The sequence below is a fragment of the Perca fluviatilis genome, chromosome 13 (assembly GCF_010015445.1).
Source record: "Perca fluviatilis chromosome 13, GENO_Pfluv_1.0, whole genome shotgun sequence".
Lineage (NCBI taxonomy): Eukaryota > Metazoa > Chordata > Actinopteri > Perciformes > Percidae > Perca > Perca fluviatilis.
In genome coordinates, this window is record NC_053124.1 from 29,929,722 (window position 1) to 29,955,745 (window position 26,024).

Here is a 26,024-nt window from a genome sequence, read left to right on the forward strand (position 1 = left end):
GTGTGTGTGTGTGTGTGTGTGTGTGTGTGTGTGTGTGTGTGTGTGTGTGTGCCTGTTTTACTATATTCGTTGGGTCCAAAACCGGGGACTACAGTATACTTGTGGGTTCTGCACAGCCTCGTGAGGGCAAAATGCTGGACCCCACAAGTTTAAAGGGCTGTTTGAGGGTTAAGACTTGGTTTTAGGGTTAGGTAATTAGGTTATGGTTAGGGTGAGGGTAAGGGTTAAGGTTAGGCATTTAGTTGTGATGGTTAAGGTTAGGGTAAAGGGGCTAGGGAATGCATTATGTCAATGATATGTCCCCACAAAGATAGTAATACAGACTTGTGTGTGTGTGTGTGTGTGTGTGTGTGTGTGTGTGTGTGTGTGTGTGTGTGTGTGTGTGTGTGTGTGTGTGTGTGTGTGTGTGTGTGTGTGTGTGTGTGTTTGTGTGTGTGTGTGTGTGTGTGTGTGTGTGTGTGTGTGTGTGTGTGTGTGTGTGTGTGTGTGTGTGTGTGTGTGTGTGTGTGTGTGTGAGTGAGATCAGTACTGGTGTTGAATAATGACTTTTCACCTGCTGCGTCACCTCCACCCTCCTTCCTTTTATAAAGTCAAGCTGGTGTGCTGACACACCCAGTCACTGCCAGCACTTTGGTCAGGTTTCACAATAGCCACCATATTGATCTTTATAAATATCTATTTAATGGACCTCAGTGTTTCCCGTACATGGGTTATACTTGGGCGCCCCGCCCAGGTAGATTTATACCCACCCAGGTAGATAAAATCCAAATTACATTTTTTCCCCCCCAATCAACGATGTAATTTCGTAGCACACAGACCAGCGGCCTCCAGCCCCTCCCCCTCGTGAAGTCGCGCGCCGCTTGCATGTCACAGTGTCAACAATTCACTTCAGGCTCAGAGGCTCCAGTAGTAGCACGCTGCTGGTGGTGTTGTGGCTTCCCGTAGGATTAAGTCTACTGATAAACCGTAAAAAACGCTACGGCCACACCGCTGTAGAAGCTCCACGATCATCATTTTAACAGTCGGGTTGTTCAGCCTCTCCACGACAGTGTGTCTGCTTGAGCTGATCTATATTTGGAGTTAACTGGATCTAATGGTTGCTAACCTTCTCTCTGAATAAAACCCAGCATTTTATAAAATTGGCTGTACAATTTTTAAATTATTTGAATGACAGAAATCTGTTCAAAAGACATCTTAATGAGTGCGACACGGACATGTTTAGTACAAAACCGCTTGTTTTACCGTTAACACGGGTTAAAACACTTTAAAAAATGAACAATGATTTATAACAACCAAAATGAACAAGACTTAACTTTGGATAGCCTTAGTGCCTAAGTGATAGTATATGATATGATGAAGTATATGATTTAAATTCTCAACCTGTGAGAAACACTGGACTTACTGTTTTGTGTATTTCCAGCGTTTGTGTGAAACGTCATTTTAGTGACCTTGCGGTTACTTGTACAATCCATCCTGCGAAGGCCACAGATGCAGTTCTCATTATCAGCCAGTTTCTGTTTGTTGTCCTATTAACAGACTGATTTCATGAAGTGGCGTATGTATGACGCGCCAATTCGTATGCCATTATTGGCGTGTTATTAAAGACACATACACGGATTATCAACGCCGTTTGGCCTCCCTTGAGTAACGTTACCTTGAGATTGCGTGTGAATTTACGCCGTAGCGAGTAGTATGAAAGGGCGAAAATCCGCGTAGGGAGGGTGGTCGGGGTGGAGGATGGGTCAAACACAGGACTTTCATTAAGGAGACCGGGGATCGCGTCCCGCGTGTGACGTTTCCTTGTCCCGCGTGTGACTTTTCCTAAACTCAACCGTCGCTTTCTTCTTTTACTAAAGGCATCCCCGTTTTTCTTTTCCTTAACCCAACCATAGCTTTCTTCTCGCGATAACACGCCAAGTGCGTATGTATACGCCTGCTCTATACAGCGTAGACATACACGCGGATAGCTGAAAAAGCGTACAGATAACATGCCACTTGGCTTAAGAAAGTTTATGTGTATGTTAGTTGCTATCAAATACTATGAAAGTATTGTGGTTGCTCTGGTTTAAAACCGCTAAATCAGACCGATCCTCTCACTGTATTGTTATTTAACTATCTATTTTTCTGGTTTCGTACTCCATAGGATTGTCATGGCTAAACAGACAAATATGTGACAAATCCTATCAACTTTTTTGAGGGCATACCAAATCATAAAATAGAGGAAGCATTTTTTTTGTTTTGGTTGCATGATCATGTTTTTCCTTTATTTGAGAGATCTGGTGCACAAAGTTTGGGTGTGACTTTTTATTTTATAAAATTTTTTTTTTTAACTTGAAAGCTTTTTTTTTTTTTACCATTAATAATGTTTTGTCTGTTTGTCTTGCCATGTTGGCTGCTGTTTAGTTTTTGAGAACTAATGTTTGTTATTGTTCACGCACAAACGTGTTACCTTTTGTTGTTTGCATGACTGTTTCTTAGTCTCCCAACTTTTTTTTTGTATGCATTTGAGTATTTATTTTTTTATTTTTATTTCAGGACAATGCACATTTGATGAACATGTACAACAGTACACATAAAAAATGCCAGATTGTAGCCCAAGGCTAGTCCATTAAGCAGGTTAAAGTTACAATAAAAAAAGACACAAGATACACAATAGTAGCATTTGCCATAAAACAAGGAGACTCTCCAAGGATTTAATCCCACATTTCTGTGTCTTTTTATGTGTCTGAAGACAGTTTGCTTTAACACTTGACTACTGATGAACACACGTCTGATCACATATTCTGGAGGCAACGGTCTAAAGTACTTTTGTAGCTCATAAATCTAAAATTTAAATGTCTTTAATTTTACCAGAATGCTTTTCCATAATCCTGTGCAGCAAAGACAGGTTTATTTTATTCTTGATGTTTGGTGGAACTTAATTTCCCCACCTTCAGTATCATGGTAATATTAAATAAGTTTAAAGTCATTGGTAATGCATGTTTTGCCTTGAAAAGTGATGTGAACTGGAGTTACTACAAATCACTTGATCTTTTCAGTTATGGCCCACATACGAAGCACGTCTGCATATAAAGCACATCCAGGAATGTAGAATCATCTTTTCCCACGCTAGTAATAATTCCTGGGCTAAAACCAGTAATCTTGACCCCTGACAATTCATTTGGTGATGTAATGAAGAACACAGTAGGGAAGCAAACATCCAGGCTCACTATTAGATTTGCCTCTGTACGTCATTGGACCGCCCTTTTCCTATATCAGGAATCAAACCAGGAATCCAGATCACTTGATAGATGATATGGGACAATGGAAAACTCCTAAGTCATTCCTCATTAACAGCTGGGAGGCAAGTGCATGTTAAAATGATCAATTGACAACACAAAGTCATCAGTTTTTCCACATGCCAGAAAGGGAACAGCATAAACAGAGGTTTACGCTGTCCCTCAATTGCCACTTATTTTCACACAGATAGTGACCGGACAGTATAAGTTGCTATACAACTCCAAAGAAATTATACCTCACTAGCTTCACACATGCAAACAGTGTAGCTGTGTTTGATGGAGCTCCTGTACAATCAGTTTGACATTTCTGACATTTAGTTTTCTTGTCCATTGCTGACTTAACTTCACAGGGGTGGGCAGTTAGCTTTGGGCATGGGGGGGGGGGGTAACCCCTGCTTGAGCTAGTTTACACCATGTCAGAATATGTGCGAGAGAGTGTGTGTGTGTGTTTGTGTGTGGGGGTCCATGCATGTGTATGTCTCTCCCTGTGTGGCAATGCAGCGTGTGTGTGTGCGCGCGAGTGTCCTGGCTGGGTATCCAGCGCAGTCCTGGTAATGCTGAGACAGACGTTGAGCGGGTGGGTTTATTTTTGGGACAGTGACAGTGTGTCAATGGCCGCAGATGCGTCGGAAAGGAAGGCTCTGAGATACAAGCAAACCCTGGTCAGTGTCTCTCTCTCGTTCCTCTCATGCTTTCTCTCTCAGTTGCTCTTTCTGTCTTTCTATGTCAATCTGTTTTTCTCAACTGTCAGCCATTTCTGTCATGCTTATTTCTCTGTATAGTGTGTCCACGTTGTGTTCCCCCCTGAATCACTCATGCCATTCTTGCATGACGCACCTGTATTGGCAGTGCAAGCTATGTGCATGGATGGAGCCTGTCTAATTTATTGTGTGTGAGCCTGTTAATGAACCACAATCTGTTGTGTGTATGCGTGTGTGTGAGTTCGAGACATGGCGAAGACCAATTAGCTGATGTATAACAACAGGGTCATGCACATGGTCACGCAACAGGTGCTCAGACACTGTGCACCTCCTTTGCCCCTGATCTTGGCATGCACATAAACCATGTGCACAGTGCACACACATATACACACTTTGTCGCTGTCTTGCCGTTTCTTTCTTTCCCGGCCGGCCACCTGTTTTGCTACCCTTTCTGCGCCTCGTTTCTTAAGCCCTGGTTGGTCTTAACACATCTAGGAATTACTTTTGTGACATGTGTGACACAGTATGTTTGAATGTTGTTTGTACAGTATGTGTGTCCTTCTATGTATGTCTTTGGCTGTGTATGCATTTGTGTTGTTACCTCATTTTGTGTGTAGGGTTCTCGTCCGTGTGGGTTCTAAAAAATGGAAACCCGATCATGCATTTGCAGTGGTGCTAATCTTCACCAGTCATGTAGTTACATGTGTGTTTTCGGGGAAGGCAGCGTGAAGGGTGTCTCAGAACATCTGGAGGATTATCATTATGGCTTTGGGATGATCTGGTATAGAATGTTCTCAGTGTTGTTGAGAGACCAAAAAAAATAGAAACACTTGCAGGTTGTTAGGCAATGAGATACAATCGCCCTGAAATAATAAACAATCACTTAGTTTTTCGTGAATGATGAATCATTCTGAAAAAAGATGTACAGCTGCAGAGCCTCTGCGGTGTTGATTGGCTGGTATGTGAGGGCTGGTGATCATGGTGACCTATAGAATGTAATGGTTGTTGAAACCCTATTCCTATGAGTAGTCCAGGAAGTGCAAAGTCATTTAACCTGTGTATGTGTGTGAGTGCACTTTTGAAGGCCATGTTGGCTGGGGTAATCCTTATGTTTACTCTGTCTCCCATGGGAGCAGAGAAGAATAGTTTCCTGTCACTTGCTTATTTATTTATTTTTTTTGTAATTTCTTGTGCATTGTGGGTGTCTTTATCTCTGTGTATGTGAATGTTTGTGTGTTCTAATCATTTTATAGATAATAGTCCCTTGAAGATAGCTACATGTAAAACAAAAATAAGTCATAACAATAATAATTATAACTCCTACTGCTATCTGCTACACATGAATGGGGAGTTAGCATAAGAGGAATGCATCGGGACTGGGATCCCAGGGGTCCTGCGGGACCCAACACAAATTTTGCGGGAGTGGGCGCTTTTAACAGGGGCTGCGGCTGGGAGCGGGTGGTCCAAAAATAGACAGCGACTCCCGGGATTTAGGAGCGCTGCTCCTGATCATATGCTGTAACCGACTATTAGCTTCGCCTAGCTTGGTTTCATTAGAAAATCAGCAACGCACATGGTGCATCCAAGCCAAACGCTTTATTAACACTCCTCTACTCCCTCTCTCTCACTTGTTTCCCGGGGACTTTAACATAAAATCGGTTAGAGAGTGCATTAAAAGAAATAAAACAACCTGAGCAAAACAAACCACAGCCAACAACTCATTCTAAAATAAGTGAAATAAATAAATGAATATAATGTCACTTTGCCCTTATATTGCACTAGAATAACTTTTATTGCACTTGAATGTAATTATGCACTAGAACGTAATTTTGCTACTTATTACCGACAGATATGCGTATTTATTAATACTACACAGTAAAATAACTAGTTTCCCTGCGGGAGGGGAGACGACACAAAATCAATGGTCAGTCTATTGACAATCAGTCTAATGTTTGCCGAGCGGGCAGGAGCAGAACACACACACTGCGAGAGCGGGCAGCAGGCCTAATGGTCAGAAATCCACAGGGAGCGAGCAGGAGCGGAATTAAAACAACCGTATCGTGCAGGGCTCTAGTTGGCAGTCATGTAGAGAATGTATGGAGTTAAACCCTTTTCTATTTTAGAAGACCTTCATATGCATTAGGTTTGACTTTAAATGACAGATTATAATGGCATGCACTCACATGTAGCTCTGTACAGAGGTATGCACTGGCTACCCATCAAATTTAGACTTGAGTTCATGATTCTGCCTACATTAAAGAGCTACTGCAGCAGGTCTCCGAGGTCCTCTGATTGGGGTTTGTTGCTTGCTCCAGGCTCAAAACAAAAGGAGACTGAGCTTTTAAGGTTGTAGCTTCTAAAATTTGGAACTCTCACCCATTGGGCTTGAACTCTTGAAAAAAGCTGCTGAAGACCCATTTAAACCTTTTTTTTTTATTATTTTTTAAGTGTTATCATGGTCTGTTATCATGGTCATTGTTAATTGCTTTTTTCCCGCCATTTTTGTCTGCATTTTATGTCTGTTTTGTCTTTTCCTTGCTATTTTGTCTTTTATTGTGAAGACTTCATGTCTGCTCCTGAATATATAAAGGTCACTGATTGATTGAGTGAGTGAGTCCTCGACTAAGAATTTTCATTGTCGAATCAGAATTGTAAAGTTTTGCCTATCTTCGACTGATCGTCGAATCATGTGGGTGGGGGGGGGGTTGGGGGCGACCGCCGTTCACGGATCATGAAAAGTCAAACTTAAATCTGTCATGGGGCGGTTGGATCTATTTACCCACTTTTTAAATTGATAAAAGCTTTTAGAAGTACAATGAGTCGTCGTGCTATGAAGATGATACACCGGTTCGTCTCGTCTCCATTGGTGTAAACTGGCAGCTTTCAGAACGCTGCAGACCGGTGCGTAGGGTTGGGTACCGAAACCCGGTTCTACTATGGAACCGGTTCCTATGCAACCAGTAGGAATTGGACCGGATTAGAACACACATTTCGGTTCCTCATTTTGGTTCCACTTAATATGTCAACTGAAATAGTTTCCCTCTGTCGCTCCAAAATGGACGTAAAAATATCACACTTTCTCTGTAGTCCGCCGTTGGCTAGCTACCGTAAATGAAGGCTACTTTTAAAATGCCATATTTTCCCTCTGGGCTCACCAAAATGGAAGTAAAAGCATATTAACCATTCATTGCACGTGATCGCTAGTAAACATATTCAGGGCTTAAAGTATTCCGGCACTGTGCCGGATCTCCGGCGTGCGGCCGTGAGGGGAAAAAAAATTTGGGAACTTACATGCGGTTTATTATTTTTGAGTCAATTGATTTCACCTACCAATCATATGAGAAGAATGCAGCTCTAACTAACACAGGGCTTAAGTACTCGGGCCTGGTGCCTGATTTCTGGCGTTTGACTATTTTAGAAAAATAAATACATTAAAAAGTCCACATGGGATTTGTTTTGATGCGCTGGATTAACCAATCATCGAACTTCCACCTACCAATGAAACTAGTTCTAGCCAATCAGATGCAAAGTAGGGCGGGTCTTTGCCGAAATGTGAGAGTGCGGTGCCGGTGTGGTCTCCGTGGTAATGCGGCTAAAAAAAATGGAGGCAAAGTTTATCAAACTTGGAGCATGTATATACAGCTTTAGTTGAGAAAGGAGTTAAAAACAAATGGCGCTGGGCATGATTAGAGGACAAGAGGAAAAGGGTGGAGACGGGAAGCCGTTTAGCACTTGGTGCCTCAAACTGAGGGAGCCGGGTGCTTGCTTCTGCAGCGCGTGTTCAAGGAAGACACTGGACAGCAGCAGCGGTAAGAAAGTGCTTGCTAGTCACAAAGCTTTGGTCCGTGCACGCTGTCATACGAGTACGTTACCGGCAACGACCGCTACCGTTGCGACTGCGCCTTCACTGACCGACCATGATACAAACAATACGTGTGTGCACGTTCATAGCGGAACATGATTGGTCATTAACGATGGCCACTGTGTAAAAGCTATCTGAAGCCCAAACTGTCTTGACAAAGCTGTCTGTTTGGACTCAGCATGGCAGGTATTTAAACATAACGGCCTTGTCCCAGAGTTTAGACGTCTAGCTATATGAAAAGCTAAACAATAAAACGTTTTTAATAATGTATGTAAATGTATATATATTGTAATGAATAAATGTAATGTAAATAAAGCAGCTAATATCAACATGGACAAAATCATGAATGTACTAATTTGCTTTTTTGATGATGACCTGGCCAAAGTAACAACACAACATCTAGAAAGTTTTGTTTTCACAATAATTCATTGTAGGATTATATTATTGCAATATGTAAATCTACATTGACTCTTACTTTAACATATGGTTGGAAGAAGTAAAAATGTATCCAAAACTTTTTAGTTTTGAAAAATTATGACTTTTATTATTGTGTAATGTCAGAAGGACTTTAACTGTTTTGCCAGTCAAATTCACTTTAATGAGTGCATATTGAAATATTACACCCCTCCCCACCCGTTAAAAAAAAGGTTTCAGGCTCAGGATTATTTTTTTTCACTTTAAGCCCTGCATATTACATCTTTGATGTAATTTTTCATTTTTTCAAGAATCTGTTTAGGAATCGGTACCGGTTCGGCATTGGAATCGTAAAAATCCAAACGATACCCAACCCTACCGGCGCGTTGCAAGTAGTTGCAAGTTTACACTCGTCCAGAATCTTTGATCTGAACTGGACTTTACGGCGCTGCCAAGATTCGACTGTGAGACTGGAAGTCGAATCAGGCTCTTTCCATTGAAGCATTAAATATTTGACTGTTGGGGATCACCCCTGAGCGAGCGATTTATTGATTGATGGAAAGGTGCTATATCAATTAAACCTCAATACTTTTTTTGTACCCACTTAAATGTGTCTATAGGACTGACTGAGTATTATTAAAGGTGCTCTAAGCGATGTTGGGTGACTGCACTTCTTAATAATAATTATAGTGTTTATTGATCCCCAGTTGGGAAATTAAAATTTACACTCTGTTTGTTAGAAATCACTACACACAGGCCTGAAATACACACAGACATGCTCAGACATGGGGACATCGAGAACTGATTCCTACTTGGAATCGTTTCTAAAATTACGATTCCAGTGGAATCGTTTCTTTATTTGGTTTCAAATCCGATAATGGGTTGCAAATTTAACATCTGCAAGTTTTGGTTTCCGTAGTGGCCAGTTGCTTGTTGTGTTGCAGCCATGGAGCACAGTAAGCAGCGCTCTAGTGTGGCTTTATTTTACGTTGAAAAAGCCCGGTAAAACTGAAACCCACCATTGGATCAAAATAAAACTTTCCTCTTATTTGTGAAATAAGCATGTGACCCGTTTCAACAAGAATCGGAATCGAGAATCGATAAGAACCGCAATCGAAAAGAAGAATCTCAATTGGAATCAGAATTGTTAAAGTCCAAACGATGCCCAACCCTAATCACAACCCCTCTCCCTCCCTTCCATGCTTCCGCGCACTAACCCCCCAACCCCCACCCCTAAGTCCTTCTTGTCGGTTATTGGCTGGAACACTGGAACACTGTTTGCCTCGTGGTGCAGGTTGGCCGTTTGTGGAGCCTGGGCTGTCTACAGAGACCGCGTTTTCTTTACAGTGTGTTCAGGGGACAGGCAGCTCGCGGATAGTGAGGAGATGTTTGCTGTATGTGACAAAAAATGTTGTATAAAAATGGCGGGAAAAAAGCAATTAACAATGTAAGAGAGACAGACCATGATAACACTTAAGAATGTTGGTCTTTCCTACAGAGAAATTGCGAAGAAAGTCAAGGTTTCAGTGAGTACAGTATTCTTCACCATCAAGAGGCACTTAGAAACTGGGGGAAACTCTGACAGGAAGAGGTCTGGCAGACCCAAAGCCACAACAGAATCAGAAGACAAGTTTCTGAGAGTCAACAGCTTGGGTGATAGGCGGCTCACAGGACAACAGCTTCAAGCACAGCTTAATAGTGGTCGTAATAAGCAAGTCTCAGTTTCAACTGTAAAGAGAAGACTTGGAGCTGCAGGTTTGATAGGTCAAGTTGCAGCAAAAAAGCCATTGCTAAGACGTCAGAATAAGAAAAAGAGGCTTGCCTGGACCAAGAAACATCGCCAATGGACTACTGAAGACTGGAAGAAGGTGTTGACTGATGAATCAAAATTTGAAATCTTCGGTTCATCACGCAGGGTTTTTGTACGCCGTCGAGTAGGCGAAAGGATGGTTCCTCAGTGTGTCAAACTGTCAAACATGGAGGAGGAAGCGTGATGGTCTGGGGCTGTTTTGCTGGATCCAGGGTCGGTGATTTGTACAGAGTGAAAGGCACCCTGAACCAAAACGGCTACCACAGCATTTTGCAGCACCATGCAGTACCCTCTGGTATGCCCCTAGTTGGTCAGGGGTTCATCCTACAGCAAGATAATGACCCAAAACATAAGTCCAAGCTATGCCAGAACTACCTTAGCAAAAAAAAAAACAAGATGGTAAGCTTAAAAACATGGAGTGGCCAGCACAGTCACCAGACTTAAACCCCATTGAGCTGGTTTGGGATGAACTGGACAGAAAAGTGAAAGCAAAGCAAGTGCCACACATTTATGGGAACTTCTGCAACAGAGTTGGGAAGAACTTTCTGAAGAATATTTGATTTCCATTGTAGAAAGAATGCCACGAGTGTGTTTAGCTGTTGTATCTGCCAAAGGGGGCTACTTTGGTTTATAAATTGATTCCATGATTTCTTTTTAAACTTCAATTATTTATTTGTTCTATTCCTTCATTTCAGAGTACAATAAGACATTGAACTGCATGAATTTCAATAAAAACCTTGAAAAATTGGGGTATTCTAAAACTTTGACCGGTAGTGTACATTAGTATGTCTGCGCTGTGTAGGATGGGAATAGGAAACTATAACTGTAAATTGGCAGAATACTGGGGAAACTTGGCTGTTTGGAGTAGTTATCAGTTCATACTTCCTCTTCATAAGTTCTTGAGAGACTAAAAGACAGCTGGAAGAGACACATAGGAAAAACTGGGGAATATGATGAGGCATTGAAAGATATACTGATGGAGAGAGAGAGAGAGAGAGAGAGAGAGAGAGAGAGAGAGAGAGAGAGAGAGAGAGAGAGAGAGAGAGAGAGAGAGAGAGAGAGAGAGAGAGAGAGAGAGAGAGAGAGAGAGAGAGAGAGAGAGAGAGAGAGAGAGAGAGAGAGAGAGGTGTGGGAAGTGTAATGAAGAATATTGGATCACACCGGTACTAAATTTAGCCCAGAGTAGTGTTTCAGTAGTGTCGGCAGAGAGTGGGGGGCACCGATGGAAGGAGGTAAGTGATTAGTGCAGAGTAGAGTTTCAGAGGGAAAACAGGAAGGTGGAATGAGGTAAAGGAGGAGAGTGTAGCAAGGATGGATTTCTGACAACATAACATACTCTGTGGTGACCATGTTGGAGGTCCTGTCCTGGCCTGCATAGCAGTGAACAGCTGATTGCATTTCGGAACATGCGACTTGGGTGTCTCAAATAGAGAGGTTTAATTTACGTGAATTTGGATAAATAATGATGTTGCCGCTTCCATTAGAGTTGCTAGTAAGGCTGCACGATATTTTGTTTCATCGTCTGCATTGTGATGTGTGCATGTGCCATAGTTACATCGCGAGACCGTGCGTTACGGTGTGTAACGCTACGACTACACACCGTTCTCCTTTTTTCATGATTGTTACCGGCCGCCCCTTCCCCTTTAAGACAGGAGGCATGTGGGCAACGTGTGTATGCTAGTCGACCACAACCTGAAATTTAGAGGAAGCAACATGCATGCATTATTAATCTCATTGACTTTAGCCTGGATTGATAGTATTATATGAATACAATGGTGGCATGAGTCAACCACTGTGTTTAATTACCAAATTTCCCTCTCTAAAATCATGTCCGAAGAGAAGTCACAGCGCTTAACTTGCTTTTGTGTTTGTAAAGCATTAACGTTAAACTAAGAATGGTTCACATAGGAAAAGTTCCTGTTTTATCTTTATTTTCTATGTAGATGCACTCCCCTACGAAATCACCCCAGTAGTCGAGAATTATTTCAAGTAGAACTATTCATGTCGTCTTGTAAAAATGTGTCTTTTTTTTAATACCGGCATATATATAGAAATGTCAGTTTTTTCCAATATTGTTTAGCCCTAGTTGCTAGTTAATAACATGTCAGCACTGAGACACATTTTACATGATTTATTTTGGTTAACAACACAAACAAATATGTAATAGTTGTGATTATTCTCAAAGTGAATACTGTAAACAATCATTGCTTTGCTGTGTGCCTCTATAGGGCTCTTTGTGTACTTTGAACTTAAGTGCAAGTATTAGTAAGTGGACCTTGTGAGTTGAGTTTATTTTTGTCACATATATTTTACAGATCATATATCTACAGATCATAATTCTAATTTCCGGTACAAGTGACAGCTCTAAAAGCAACAAATTGACAGCAAGAGCGGTAGAATGGGCCAATTTGTGTTAGTTAGTATAAGGGGCCTGTTTAACGTTTCTGTTTGTTATACAGTGGCTGCCAAGAAAGATGTTTCTGTGTAAATGAAACTTTCTAAAATGTCTAAAGAAGAATCAGTGCGCCGTGGTTACTCAAGGTGTACTGTTGACAGTTTGTCATGTATCTGTCTGCCGTTACATTATGGTAAGGTGATAGTTTTCGCCTTTTAAAGTGCACATGTGTGCACTCTTTGTTTGTAAGGCCCTTGCAGACATGAGCTTTCAGGACATGTCAGGACTAATCTATGATGAGAAAATCCTACCTTCTTAGAATGCATGGAACATCTCTTTGAAGGGTCTTTTTGCATTTTATTTTAAAAGTACTTTTTTTGTTTTGCTGAGCAACAAGATATTTAAGTGAGACACATTGTGTGTCGCAATTAACGTTGAACACATGAGCACCGCCTACCCAAGACATATGTGGCTTCTATTGTTTGAGTCTGTGTTGGCATTCAGTTAAAGCACATTGTGTATTATGCTGCTCAAGTTTCACTGTGCGATGACTGGCATCTCTGCTCACACAGCATCGCCGTGTGTGTGTGTGTGTGTGTGTGTGTGTGTGTGTGTGTGTGTGTGTGTGTGTGTGTGTGTGTGTGTGTGTGTGTGTGTGTGTGTGTGTGTGTTTGTGTGTTTTAATCCATCCATCTGTCCATGAACCTGCTAAATTAGAAGCTGTTGAAAGGTTACTGGCCGGACGTCTGAAGTGTCAGCACCAGACACAACTTATCAGCTTGTCCGTTGTATTCCTGGAGTTCTATTGTCTGCTGTTGATGTACCAAGAACAGTTTTTCTCACAGAATTAGTCTATTTGTGGCATGATTACATGTAACCTGGAGAAAACAAGTTCTGGTCCCACACCCCGCTCTTCCGAAGACAGCAAGTATGTTAAGTCTGTTTCTCTCTGCCGTTTAGTTTTTTTTCCCACATACAGGGTTTTTCCTGCATAGAGAAAGTTTTGGCGCCCCCCCCCCCCCAAAGAGATTTTAGCCGGCGCCAAAGGAAAATCACAAGCGCCAAAATGTCTAATTTCCAGCAGCCTATTATCCATAGCCACTATATACACATGCGGCTGGCGCTGAATTGACTGGATCTGAACACTCCGGTGTAAAGCCAGCGCTAATGGCATCGCTGTTTGCATAGTCAGGTTGTACCGGACTCTCGCAGGTGACCATTCTCAGCCTTCTGCCGGTGCTCCGAATTCTGCCTGTCTGCGTGGCGGGCTGCACTGCCGTTGATCAGTATTAAATTGAGGTTTCATAACCTGTGAAAGCGTCTCATTGTCGCGTTAAATAGCAGTCCAATTCCATGTTTTGAAACTGTTGTTTTTAACACCTGATGCGAGATGTACGGGAGTATGCATGAAAACCACAGTTATGAGCTCTTTATCGGTATTGACCTGACTCCACGAAGAAGCTGCGGAGGCGGCGGCCCGCTCCGTCTCTCTGCTGAGCAGTTAAGCTTTATTTACACTATGATGGTTAAATTTGCAATTAATCTGCGGTTCCCATGCATGCCGAACCATAGGGCGGTCTGTTACACTGCTGTATCACTGACAATTTATTTATCAGTATTTCGAAATAGAAAACATTAGGCTACTCTTTATATGTGTTCATAACACTATCATATTATTGTGTTGTTGCCTTATGTAAGTCACTCCTAACATTTTTCAACTTGGGAGCGAAATGTGTTCCTTGGGAAAAAGGTACGGTTAAGCCCTGTTCATAGTAATCAAATGAACTGGACTTTATGGTCAAGTGTGATGCAAAAGCCCCCTTCCCTTACTGCATTATATTCCATTATATTTTATATTTTGAATTGTTACCTGCCACCAGGTAATTTCACATAAATTAGGACGTTTTCACCATAAATGTGTGCCTAAAAAATGTATCAGAATGTCAAAAGGGAGGACCCCCAGACCCCCCGCTTCATATTTGTCCCCCCAAAAGGCGCATTCTCAGCCAGGAAAAACCCTGACATAGATACACGCTGGTTAGAGTTAACACACGTTATGCAGAGATCTGCCGTAACAAGCGCCTGTGTTAGCTAATGTCCGTTATCATAGCTAACGTTTTGTGGAAAACAGTGGCGGGGAGAGAAACAGACTGGCATGTGGTTTGAGAGTTCCAGGTGGACCTGTGAAATCTGTTGCCATAGACATATAGTAAAGCCAGAGGCTTACTGCGGTCAAGCAGGTGGGTCCGAATGTAAGCAAATAAATGCGCAGCTTTACAATGAAATAAGATTTCACCCATTTTTATATTTTAAAGAAAATGAATATGCCGCCACAAATAAGTAAATGTATGGGAAACACTGAAGAATATATATGAGCCCTCATTGTGGATTATTAGACAATGCTTCAGTAGTGTAGATAAATAAATGCGGTGTGATTTTGAGAAGTGGGAATGAGGAAAATAACAAGTTAGGTTCTGCGCTGACAAAAGTATAGCTGGCACATATTTAGAATCTATATTTTTATGGGTATCAAATCATCAACATGAAAAAAGAAAGCATACTGTATACTATATTTTGCAGCTTATGTTGGAGGTGTGTGAGATAGCTTGTGTTTGAAGAATAGGATGAAACAAATCCAAGAGGGAATCTCCTTTCTGAAAGAAATATTTGTGCTAGTGAGAGAGAGAGAGAGAGAGAGAGAGATGAGAATTGATCTCTTCCCCAGATGTCCCAGGCAATTTTCGTGGAGTCTGTCCAGGGGTGATAAATCTAGAGGCAGAGCCCATGTTTCCGCTTCCATTAGAGCTGTTTGGGTCAACACGTGCTCCTGTCTATTTTTAAAATGGACTCTTCTCTGCCAGCGTGCCAAAAGGAGAGTACTATCACACTCTACATTCTCACTTTCTCAGGAACTACCTGTACATGTTCCTGTCTAATGAATGAATGCTGGACATTTGTGTGAGTTGTTCTTATCTAGACCGATTGATTAATGGATCGGTTAACTTGAATGATTGACAGCTCTATGGGGAGTACCAAGAAAACCAAGGAGGCTCCGGCAGACGGGAGGCCACACGCCTGCTGACCGAGAGACAGATCAAGAAACATGGCAACCACCCCCGCAGCCATGGCAGGCCACGACATGGCCGGCGTGGCCATGGTCAAAATGGATGCCACAGTCGACATCAGCACGGCTATCACAGCAGACAAAGGAACCGGCATCAGCCTAACATGGAGGCAGAGGCTGACGAGCCAGATGAGCAAACAGCTGACCTCACGTCCTCTATGAAGAAGAAACGCTCCTACTCCAAATGTAGAGGTGAGCAATCCTGATTAAAAGAAGTAATTAAATAAATAGATGTCCTTATTTTTTATTTTTTTTGTGAGCTTTTGTATTTTTTGGTTTTGTCAGACTGTATAGCACGGGTGCAGCGATTCCTTGTGACCAGGTTGGGAGAGGACTGGATCTTCCTTGTTCTGCTGGGCATCACCATGGCGCTGGTCAGCTGGACAATGGACTATGCCAGTGCAAAGAGCCTGCAAGGTAAGACTACAGATCCCATAATGCATTGCAGAGGCCATTAAAGTAAAGGAAAAGCTTTACTTTAATAATTTACTTTTATGCCTGTCTCATTCCTTACCTTGTCTGCTACTTCTGTCTTCTATTCTCTCTCTTGCTTTCCTCTTTCACCCATTTCTCCTTACTTCATCCTACACCCTCTGCTATTTATACTTTTATATTTTATATTATTACTTTTTTTTTGTTTTTCCTTTTTTTTCTTCCACCTCTACCATATCTTTCTTTCTCCTCTCTTCCCTCCCTCCCTCCCTCCCTCCCTCCTTCAGCCTATAAATGGATTTATGGGGAGCTGAGGGGGAACATCCCCCTGCAGTACCTGGCCTGGGTTTCATATCCCCTGATCTTCATCCTGTTCTCCTCCCTCTTCTGTCACCTGGTCGCTCCTCAAGCTATCGGTCTGTACCCCCTTCCTCCTCGTGGTTATGTTCTCATTTGCCTTTAAGGCCCTGACGCACCAAGCCGACCGTCTGCCTTTTTTTCGGTCGATTCAACATGTTGAATCGGCGTCGGCTGTTGGCTGAACACCCAATTCATCTGATTGGCTGTTCGGCTTGAAAACGAGAGTGAGGAAATCAAACAAGTGACTGTGACAGGCACACACAGGGCTCCTTTCATTTTTCATCTCATCTGATCAATCCAATACACATAAGAGCTGTCAAAATTGGTCAAAAATAACGTTTGAATGTTTCTTCTAAAAAACACACTGGTTTGAACGATTGGAATAACAATTTTTTGCACATTATGTCCATAAGATGGCAAACGTACAAGATATACATAACTACTGTTACTACTACTAAAATGTAAGAACTTAATGTTTAATTCACACTCTCTTGTCAAATCTAAGGAAAGCACATTGCTATCGCCAGATGAGTGACAATTTAGTTTGGCTAATTTTCTGTAACCAGTGTTTGATGAAGACATGTTAGGTGGGTGAAATTAGCAGGCAAAATTAACTAACGAGCCAGCAGCCGGCCGTTCGGTCGCTCCACTCCCACTGTAGGGAGACCTCTTTGCCGAGAGAACGGATGACAGACCGGGAGAGGGACAGTCCGGTTAGCCATCTGCCAGTGTCCGCTGTCTTCCCGGCGGGGAGTGAAGCAGAAGGACCGTAGGCTCTGTTCGGTTCTTCCGCTGATCGAGCAAATGCTGTTTGTTGTGGGTATCATAGCAATGTTATCCGGTTACCCTTAGAATAGATTACCGCTGCCTGCTGGTATGGAGAGTTATTTCCTCTCACGCAGGCGCAGAACTAGGGTTGGTACGGTTCATGAAAAAAGATCCGAACCGCACGTTTCGCTAGTCTCGGTTCGGAGCGTGTGTGTGCCGCACGGTTCGTCAGTACACTGTTAAGCTGCACTAACCTCTTACTGCCGTAGTGCCCACTTTCGACACCTATGTTAAAACACTTACTGGAAATGACGAGCAGGATGAGTTTGACGAATGCAACCCATGGCAGCTGATTGGACGATGGCGTCACATGGGTCTTGCTGCTCCTGAATTTCAAAACAGACTTTAATGGCGGCTCGTTCAGAATACGATCTCGTATTTTACGAAAATAGTTCACCGAAACGTGTTTCTGAAAACATTTGAAGCGAGAAATAGGCCATGCAGTTGCTGAATCTGTCTTCATTTCAGATCGACAAAGGTCAGTTTAAAAGATTTTCGTCAGATTTCAAGAGACACCGAGCCGACCGCTCCTCAAGTGGAGTGGGGTGCCGCTGCTGCTGCAGGTCACGTCACGTGCAGAAATGTCAAGTGGGAGAGAGGCTGCCGGGAGCTGGAGGATGCGCCAGCGTCGTTTATAGTCTGGTGTGTGGGAACATTTTGGATTTCACGTTACCTATGATGAAATAAAACGATATATAGAACTGCCACTGTGTGCATGTTTTGTGCAACATGCATTCAATATGCTAATTTTAGCTATATACCATATGCTGAAGTATATTCTGGAGTGTTAAAGATTAAAAGAAAAAATAACAAGAACCTTACAGAACCAAAAACCGTGACCCTAAAACCGTGATACGAACCGAACCGTGATTTTTGTGAACCGTACCACCCCTACGCAGAACGTACGTTGGCTGTAGACTCTGCCGTGTGTTCCAGTGCTAATTTTTGGCCAAGACAAAGACGACGAGGGCCGAGTCCCCGGCTGTCGGCTTGGTGTGTCAGGGCCTTTAGTCTCTGATAGAATGCCTCTGATTATTAATGCATATTAGACAATGTACCTTTTGTATGCAACATCACATACTGGAATCGTCATCCCTGCAAATCAGTGAAATCAGATGCTGTAACTTTTGATTGGAATGAAACCCAGCTGAGTCTAAGCCCTCCAGGGTGCATGATTACCTATCAGCTTCACAAGAATACAAAATAATGTTTTTCACTTCATCTCCTACCTTTTTTTCACACGAGGTGATTACTCATAAGCTATTTCTCTGCAAATCAAGAACAAACGGTTTGGAAACGACACTATTTCGTGCAGAAGAAACCCCTCAACAAACCAGGAAGGTGTAGCTTCTCTAAGCAAGTAATTTAAGGTTATGGAAGTACTTTAAATTAGATTGTACATCTGTATGCTTTTTACATGGTTGGTGCTGTCCAGTTGCACCAGCGTCAACAGGAATTTTCCATAAAATGTTTGAATTGTTCTTTAATTCAAACATCTTTGTCCCCTCTTCCCCTACTAAACAACCTCTGTTCCACCTTCTGTCTCAGGTTCTGGCATCCCAGAGCTGAAGACCATCCTGAGAGGCGTGGTGCTTAAGGAGTATTTAACTCTCAAGGCCTTTGTTGCTAAAGTCATTGGTCTGACTGCTGCCCTGGGCAGCGGCATGCCTGTAGGCAAAGAGGTGGATGATCCAGATTTTTTTTACACAGATTAATTAACCAATCTCTCCCTATACATTTTCACTCAGTCTAACAACCAACAGCATCTTTGGTGTGGTGTTTGGTCTTACTGTATGTACTGCTATAGAACATAATTTCATTTCATTTTCCTGTTGTGCTCATCTGCTCCACTCAGGGCCCGTTTGTTCACATCGCCAGTATCTGTGCTGCAGTTCTCCGCAGGTTCATGTCCTGCTTCTCGGGAGCTTATCAGGTAATCTGAAGTTAAGAAACATTTTCATTTACATGCAACTTTTAAGTGGGATTATTAAAAAAAAAAAAAAAAACGTATACTGTATGAGACATTCCTCATCTATATGTTGTCTTTCTGTCGTCTCAATCCTCCTCTTCCTCCTCTCTGGATCAGTAGAATCCATACTGTTACACGGACATCCTGACAGTAGGCTGTGCTGTCGGGGTGGGCTGCTGCTTTGGTACTCCACTTGGAGGTACACAGCCTTTCTCTGTTCTGTGTCCCGCTCACACATTCAAAGTTCACACTCATTTGATATCTATGTAAATAAGAAAACATGGGGCTTAGGGGAACTTGAAATATCTACGAATTTTGCAATTTCTCAGGAAATATCATGTTGTTAGCATGTACTAGTCTTTAGCTTTGGCTTAGTGCATTGTTTTCGGTTGCTGCCTGTTCAATCACTGGTTCTTTCCCTATTTTCTTTCACCAGGTGTGCTCTTCAGTATAGAGGTAACATCCACATACTTTGCTGTGAGAAACTACTGGAGAGGATACTTTGCTGCTACGTTTAGTGCCTTCATATTCAGAGTGTTATCAGTGTTCAACAAAGATGCAGGTATGGATTGGAGAAAAGTACTTATCAAGATGTTTTGTCATTCAAATGTTGTGATCAAGATTGTGTCACCTTCTCTTTATCAGACAGGCAGTAGAGGGTGCCTTTGCGTCAATAATCATCACCAAGCCACTCTCATCTTTTTAGTGACACTGATTTAATGTATTTACTTTAGGCACAACATGCAATTTCCACTAGGTGGTGTCCTCCTCCACCATGTAGCTGCGGAGTATTGTAATGCCTGACCAAGGTTATGAAAATGTCTTATAAATAATTGAAGTGAGTTCTAGACAAACCAAGAAATGTCTTTTCTCATTTCACTGTGCCAACACTTTCCCATGACCTTCCAAAAGGAAGTTAGTCAGTTAATCATTAGCAAATTACAGAGATGATGTACAACATATTTTTTTTTTTTTAGATTATTTTTTTTGGGCATTTTAGGCCTTTAATTCCTCAGGACAGATGAAGACATGAAAGGGGAGAGAGAAGGGGAACGACATGCAGCAAACCCGCGGCCGCCACGTCGACGAGTAAACCTCTATATATGTGCGCCTGCTCTACCAACTGAGTTAACCCGGCCACATGTACAACATTTTTAATCTACAGACTGAATAAATATTATTTTTGAAATCCTGTAAATTTCACCTCTTCGCCTTTTCTTCGTCTTTCAGTAACCATCACTGCTCTGTTCAGGACAAACTTCCGCATGGATTTCCCTTTTGACCTTCAGGAGCTGCCGGCATTCGCCATCATTGGGTGAGTGACTAGAAAACTGAGCCAAAGACATATATGGCTGTGTGTTGTGTTTTTTGTGTTGTGTGTTTGTGTGTGTGTGAGTGTGTGTGTATGAGTGTGTCTGTATGTCTGTCTGTCTGTCTGTCTGCCTTCCTTCCTTCCTTCCTAATGGACAAGATGGAAAATGTTAATAAGCCAAACTTTATGCAAATGTAGCATTTAAAAACATGGAGAGTCCAATTATTATTAGTTCACCCTTGTCTCGGGGAACGAGAGAGACATAGAACGTGCAGGTGTGACGAATGAATAGATGACTTGACCTGGCTAATTTAAGTTTATTCCTTTGTGCAGGATCTCCTGTGGGTTCCTGGGGGCATTCTTCGTCTATCTCAACAGACAGGTGGTGCTGTTCATGAGACGACCCAATGCCATGACCCGCTTCCTGACCAAACAGTGAGTCTCCTATTTTTTTAATATTTGCTTTTTATATATATATATATATATATATATATATATATATATATATATATATATATATATATATATATATATATATATACACACACACACCGTACAGGCCAAAAGTTTGGACACACCTTCTCATTCAAATGCGTTTCCTTTTATTTTCATGACTATTTACATTGTAGATTCTCACTGAAGGCATCGAAACTATGAATGAACACATATGGAATTAATTAATTATCAAAAAAGTGTGAAATAACTGAAAACGTGTCTTATATTTTAGATTCCTCAAAGTAGCCACCCTTTGCTTTTTTATTAATAAGGGAAAAAATTCCACTAATTAACCCTGACAAAGCACACCTGTGAAGTGAAAACCATTTCAGGTGACTACCTCATGAAGCTCATTGAGAGAACACCAAGGGTTTGCAGAGTTATCAAAAAAGCAAAGGGTGGCTACTTTGAGGAATCTAAAATGTTTTCAGTTATTTCACACTTTTTTGTTAAGTACATAATCCCATATGTGTTCATTCATAGTTTTGATGCCTTCAGTGAGAATCTACAATGTAAATAGTCATGAAAATAAAGAAACACATTGAATGAGAAGGTGTGTCCAAACTTTTGGCCTTATATATATATATATATATATATAATATATATATATATATATATATATATATATATATATATATACTGTATAGGCTAAAGGGTGGTATGGCATGGGATCTTAATACTTGAGCACTTCAAATGATCATTTATTATTCTAATGAATTTTGATCAATTAATTGAATTTTGTTGGGATTTTGATTGTTAGAGATATTTACTTATGTTTGTTTCATTAACAAACCTTTTTTCCTGTTTTCCCTCCCAGCCGGCTGATCTTTCCAGCTGTGGTAACGCTGGTCATCGCCACCTTGACCTTCCCGCCCGGGTTTGGACAGTTCATGGCAGGAGAGGTCAGAGCTCATATGTTGTTTATAGGGAGAATACAGGGCATGTACATCTGTTTGTACCTGCATGCAAGGCTGACAGCTACAGAGAGCTGAGGAACAAAAAGCTGCAGCAAATGCCACCCCACAAAAGCGAACAGCTGTAACAAATTTACATGTTTTAAAACACCACTACTCAAAGATTATTTTATGCAAGAGTGCACTTGCTTTAAAACACCGCAGAACAAAGTTGCGGTGTCCAGTATCTATCGACAGGCCGTGATGTATCAGAACCAGAAAGTAAAATCCAACAATCTCTTAGATCTTTTATTCCTTTGGACACATCACAGACCAGTAGACTTGATAAATACAAGCCTGCTGTGTTCCCTTCACTGACCCTACATCACAGGATTTTTGCGTATTGAAGTTGATCTCGGTGAGGGAGAAACGGCAACAAACTTCGATCTGGTATTAGCGTGCTAGGATGAATTCAGTTAAGGGTGTTAGAAGCTCATGAAGGGCCGTCCACACCAAGAACGGTAACTATGAATATACAGTGTAGTTTTAAAAATCGAGTCCACACCCCAACTATACGACAAAAACAGTGGAGAACAATCAGAGCGATTTGGTGAACGATAGAAACACTGACAGCCAATCAAAATCCACCTGTATTTACAGCATGACACGGCGGAGAGAGCGAGGTGTTTTATTTTGTGTGACGTGTAAAATGTTGTAAAGAAATAACAAAATGTTCTAAGTAAATAGGATAAATAGGTTTGGATTTATTTTTACAACTGAAATTAATGTTTTGTTATTACAGAGGGAAAGTACCGTTGGGTACCGGAACTGAATTCCACGTACCGGTATCGATACCGTACCGGAAGAATAGTGAACGGTACCCAACCCTAATGTTAGATAAAGCGACGCTCTAATATTTTTCAAATATTAATCTATACTTGAATATTCGGTACACCATCAACTTATAAATGTGCATAAGAGGCCTTACTGTGATGTCAGTGTCCGTGTTTCGACATGGAGGGACGCTACATGCCTTGTAGTAGGGCTGTGACGATAACCGCATCACCGCAATACCGGCGGTGATGGGCCACTACCGCGGTGATGATGTACGCGGCATTTTTTATTTCTTTTTTTACTTTTTGCTCGTGGAAGTTACGGGAGGACAGATATCGTCTGATATGAAATGTAATGAAAGCAATAATCATTGTGTATATCTCCTAATCGACAAGAGTTTATGGAGAGAAAAAACAAACAACTCAAAGTTGCTCGTCACTTCAGCTTTGCATTTGAGGATGGACAGTCCATTGAGCTGAGGTGGACACATTAACGTTAACGCTGCAGTGTTTACCATTGCGCATTAGCCTAGCAGCTAACGGAGTTTCCTTCTGCTTATAGCTTAATCCAGACAAAACCGCACGGTTGAATTTCAGCCTGCATGCACGTTTTGTAGCCTAAACAGATCTTACAGTATATTGGTTATATTAGAGAGAGCAACAAGTTAGCGGGCTGCCGAGTCGCCCTCTCTGCTCTCTGTCTGCTCAGCTGCTAAGACCGCTGTGCTGCGAAGCGTCTGCCCTCAGCATTGTCGGCAAACTTTTTTTTTTCCTTTTTACTTTATTGACAATAGAGCTTTCTGAACTGTCTGTGGAATAGATCAAGGGAGAGGAGAGAAAGCAGAGTGGCCCTAAATGACAGCAAACACACAGTAAAGAGCTGAAATGGAAACACTGTGCTAATGGTTAAGCCGATGTTTTTTCGGGGGTAACGCCATTCACTTTACCGGCAGTATTAACAATAGATAGAGCCACCGTGTCTTGAGAAGCTGAAGCTTTTGTTTTATTGTTCACTTTTAACTCACTTTACATCATCTTTGCCATCTCTATTTCCTCTCGCTTTTCCTCACGGCGGCACTCATACGCTACTCCCCGTTACCGCTCGCTCTCCTCCACACGGGCACTGACGTCACTCACTTAAGGCACCCTGCCACTCTCGCTCTAACTTGCGCTAGTCTCGTAAGGGGGTTGTGGTTAACCGCCATACCATGGTGATATGTTGCTTCGTCACCGCGGTAAGAAAAACACTATACCGTCACGGCCCTACCTTGTAGCCTTCTGTGCACGCACACAAGCAGTTTTAAGGTGAAAGCCAGACGGAGCCATTTACAGTATCAGCAGCTCACCTACCAAGAGCTAAGATCAAATCACGTGTTTCACAGATGCTTAAAATAGACCACTAGAATAGACACTAACAGTGTGAAGCAGGTGTGTGTTATACACTGTTGTAAATGCATGCGTATCCATCTGTGTGCATATGTCAGTCAGCAACACCTGAACGTGTTTGTTTGTTTGTTTTCCATGCCCCCAGTGCATGCATTTCACACCCTCATTGTAGAAATGTCTCGCCCCTTTTACAACAAACTAAACGCATTGTTTTAACACTGCAGGGGAATGAAGTGATATCTACATTTAAACAATTTCACTCCAGAAAATAAATTTATATTTGACACACGCTCCCCCCCCCCCATAGAAAGTGTCCATATAGCTTTTGGGGAATTAAATCCAACCTGATGGCACAGTGCAGAGTGACAGAAGCAGCAGCAGCACAGTGAGAGGAGATTAAAAGCTACAAGGGTTCTAAACAGGACGTGAACCCACCACTTCAAAAAGGCACAGGAAAGCCTATTATTACATCCAGCTTCATCGAGGCCCACAGCAGCCTTTCACAGAGCGGATCCTCAACATTTCCATTCACACGCTTAATGATAAATTTCAGGGCCTCGATTCAACCCTAGCTTAAGCAGGAAGTACCAAAGTAGAAAAATCGGAATGACGCTGGTGTTGTTTTCCCCCCCGCAGCGGCGTTGTGCAGATGCGCGATGTGCTGCAATTTGTCCCTGTGAGAAAATTCAGAGGAATCTATGCAAATGTGCAAAATGGTTGAAGTAAATTAGTCATCCATGAGTCATCTAAAGAGAATGAGTCATTGGACACGGCCACCCGTACCCGTCTGCTTCCAGCTTTCTGGATGACTTCCTGCCTGTTTGTCCCACTTGACTTTCTTCCTCTCATCACGTTTTTGTCTCCCTTTTTCTTTTTCTCTCTTTCCTTTTTCCCCTTTTGTTTCTCCTTAATCATCCATTTCTCTCCTGGTCTCTTTTCCTCTCCCTTGATAAACTTCATCCCCCCCCCCCTTCCATCCATGTTTCCTTCTTCTCCCCACTTTACACTGTCCTTCCCTTTTCTCTCTGTTTCCCTCTCTTTTCTCTGTCTGTCACCTTTTACTTGTTTCTTCCTTCAATCTTTTTCTTTCCATTTTTTTCTCTTTTTTCCAGTTTTCTTTACACATTCCCATCTTTTTTTTTTTTTTTTTTTTTTTTTTTTTTTTTTTTCCCCCCTTTCCTCCCACTCTACCATCTTTTTTTCCTTTTTCCTTCTTCTGTTTTCTCCTCCCCCCTCTCTCCTCCATCTCCATTTCTTCCTCCACCTCTTGTCCACCTGACTCACACCCTAATCTTCCCTCTGTACTCCCTGCCCTTATCTCTTCTTCTCTCTGTTTTTGATTCCTCTCTGCCCCTCTCCAGCTAATGCCAAGGGAGTGTATCAACTCCCTGTTTGACAACTTTACGTGGACAAAGATTTCGGCATCACCTCCTCCGGCTGGTCTGGGCCTCTCTGCCGCCTGGCTGCACCCTGATGTCAGTGTCTTCCTCGTCCTGCTGCTCTTCTTAATTATGAAGGTCTGTGGCTGCCAGAAAAAGTGTGTGTGTCATTGCTTTTGTGTGTGTGTGTGTGTGTGTGTGTGTGTGTGTGTGTGTGTGTGTGTTTGTTTGTGTGTGACGTCAGTATTTTCGTCATCCTCCTCTTCATTAGGGACATTTGTTGCAGGTCACTCTTGTTGTGTGTTGGTAACAGGACGTGTGGGTGTGTCTTTGTCTTCTTCATCTCTTCCTGTCCAAGGTCAACAGTGCTGGCAAGCTGCCAGATGGATCATTCTTATGTTTTCTTGAAAGCAGCCACACACACACACACACACACACACACACACACACACACACACACAACACACACACACACACCCTGGAGAGTTTAACTGTGAACACGCAGAGGGTTGACAGAACTGTCTGTAAAAAAATCCTACAGCATATACACAGG

The 26,024-nt window shown here is 42.1% G+C and overlaps 1 protein-coding gene across 1 annotated transcript in view; it reads left to right on the forward strand.

Moving 5' to 3' along the window:
• Positions 1–3,693: 3,693 nt before the first annotated feature.
• Positions 3,694–26,024, forward strand: part of LOC120570844 (chloride channel protein 1-like) — a 49,366-nt gene continuing 27,035 nt past the window's right edge. Inside the window, 12 exon segments of the mRNA XM_039819430.1 lie at positions 3,694–3,940; positions 15,479–15,776; positions 15,870–16,001; positions 16,304–16,432; positions 18,753–18,886; positions 19,060–19,137; positions 19,294–19,372; positions 19,610–19,735; positions 20,404–20,488; positions 20,819–20,920; positions 21,798–21,882; positions 25,454–25,609. Coding sequence (XP_039675364.1) covers positions 3,833–3,940; positions 15,479–15,776; positions 15,870–16,001; positions 16,304–16,432; positions 18,753–18,886; positions 19,060–19,137; positions 19,294–19,372; positions 19,610–19,735; positions 20,404–20,488; positions 20,819–20,920; positions 21,798–21,882; positions 25,454–25,609 — 1,512 coding nt within the window. The 5' untranslated portion in view covers positions 3,694–3,832.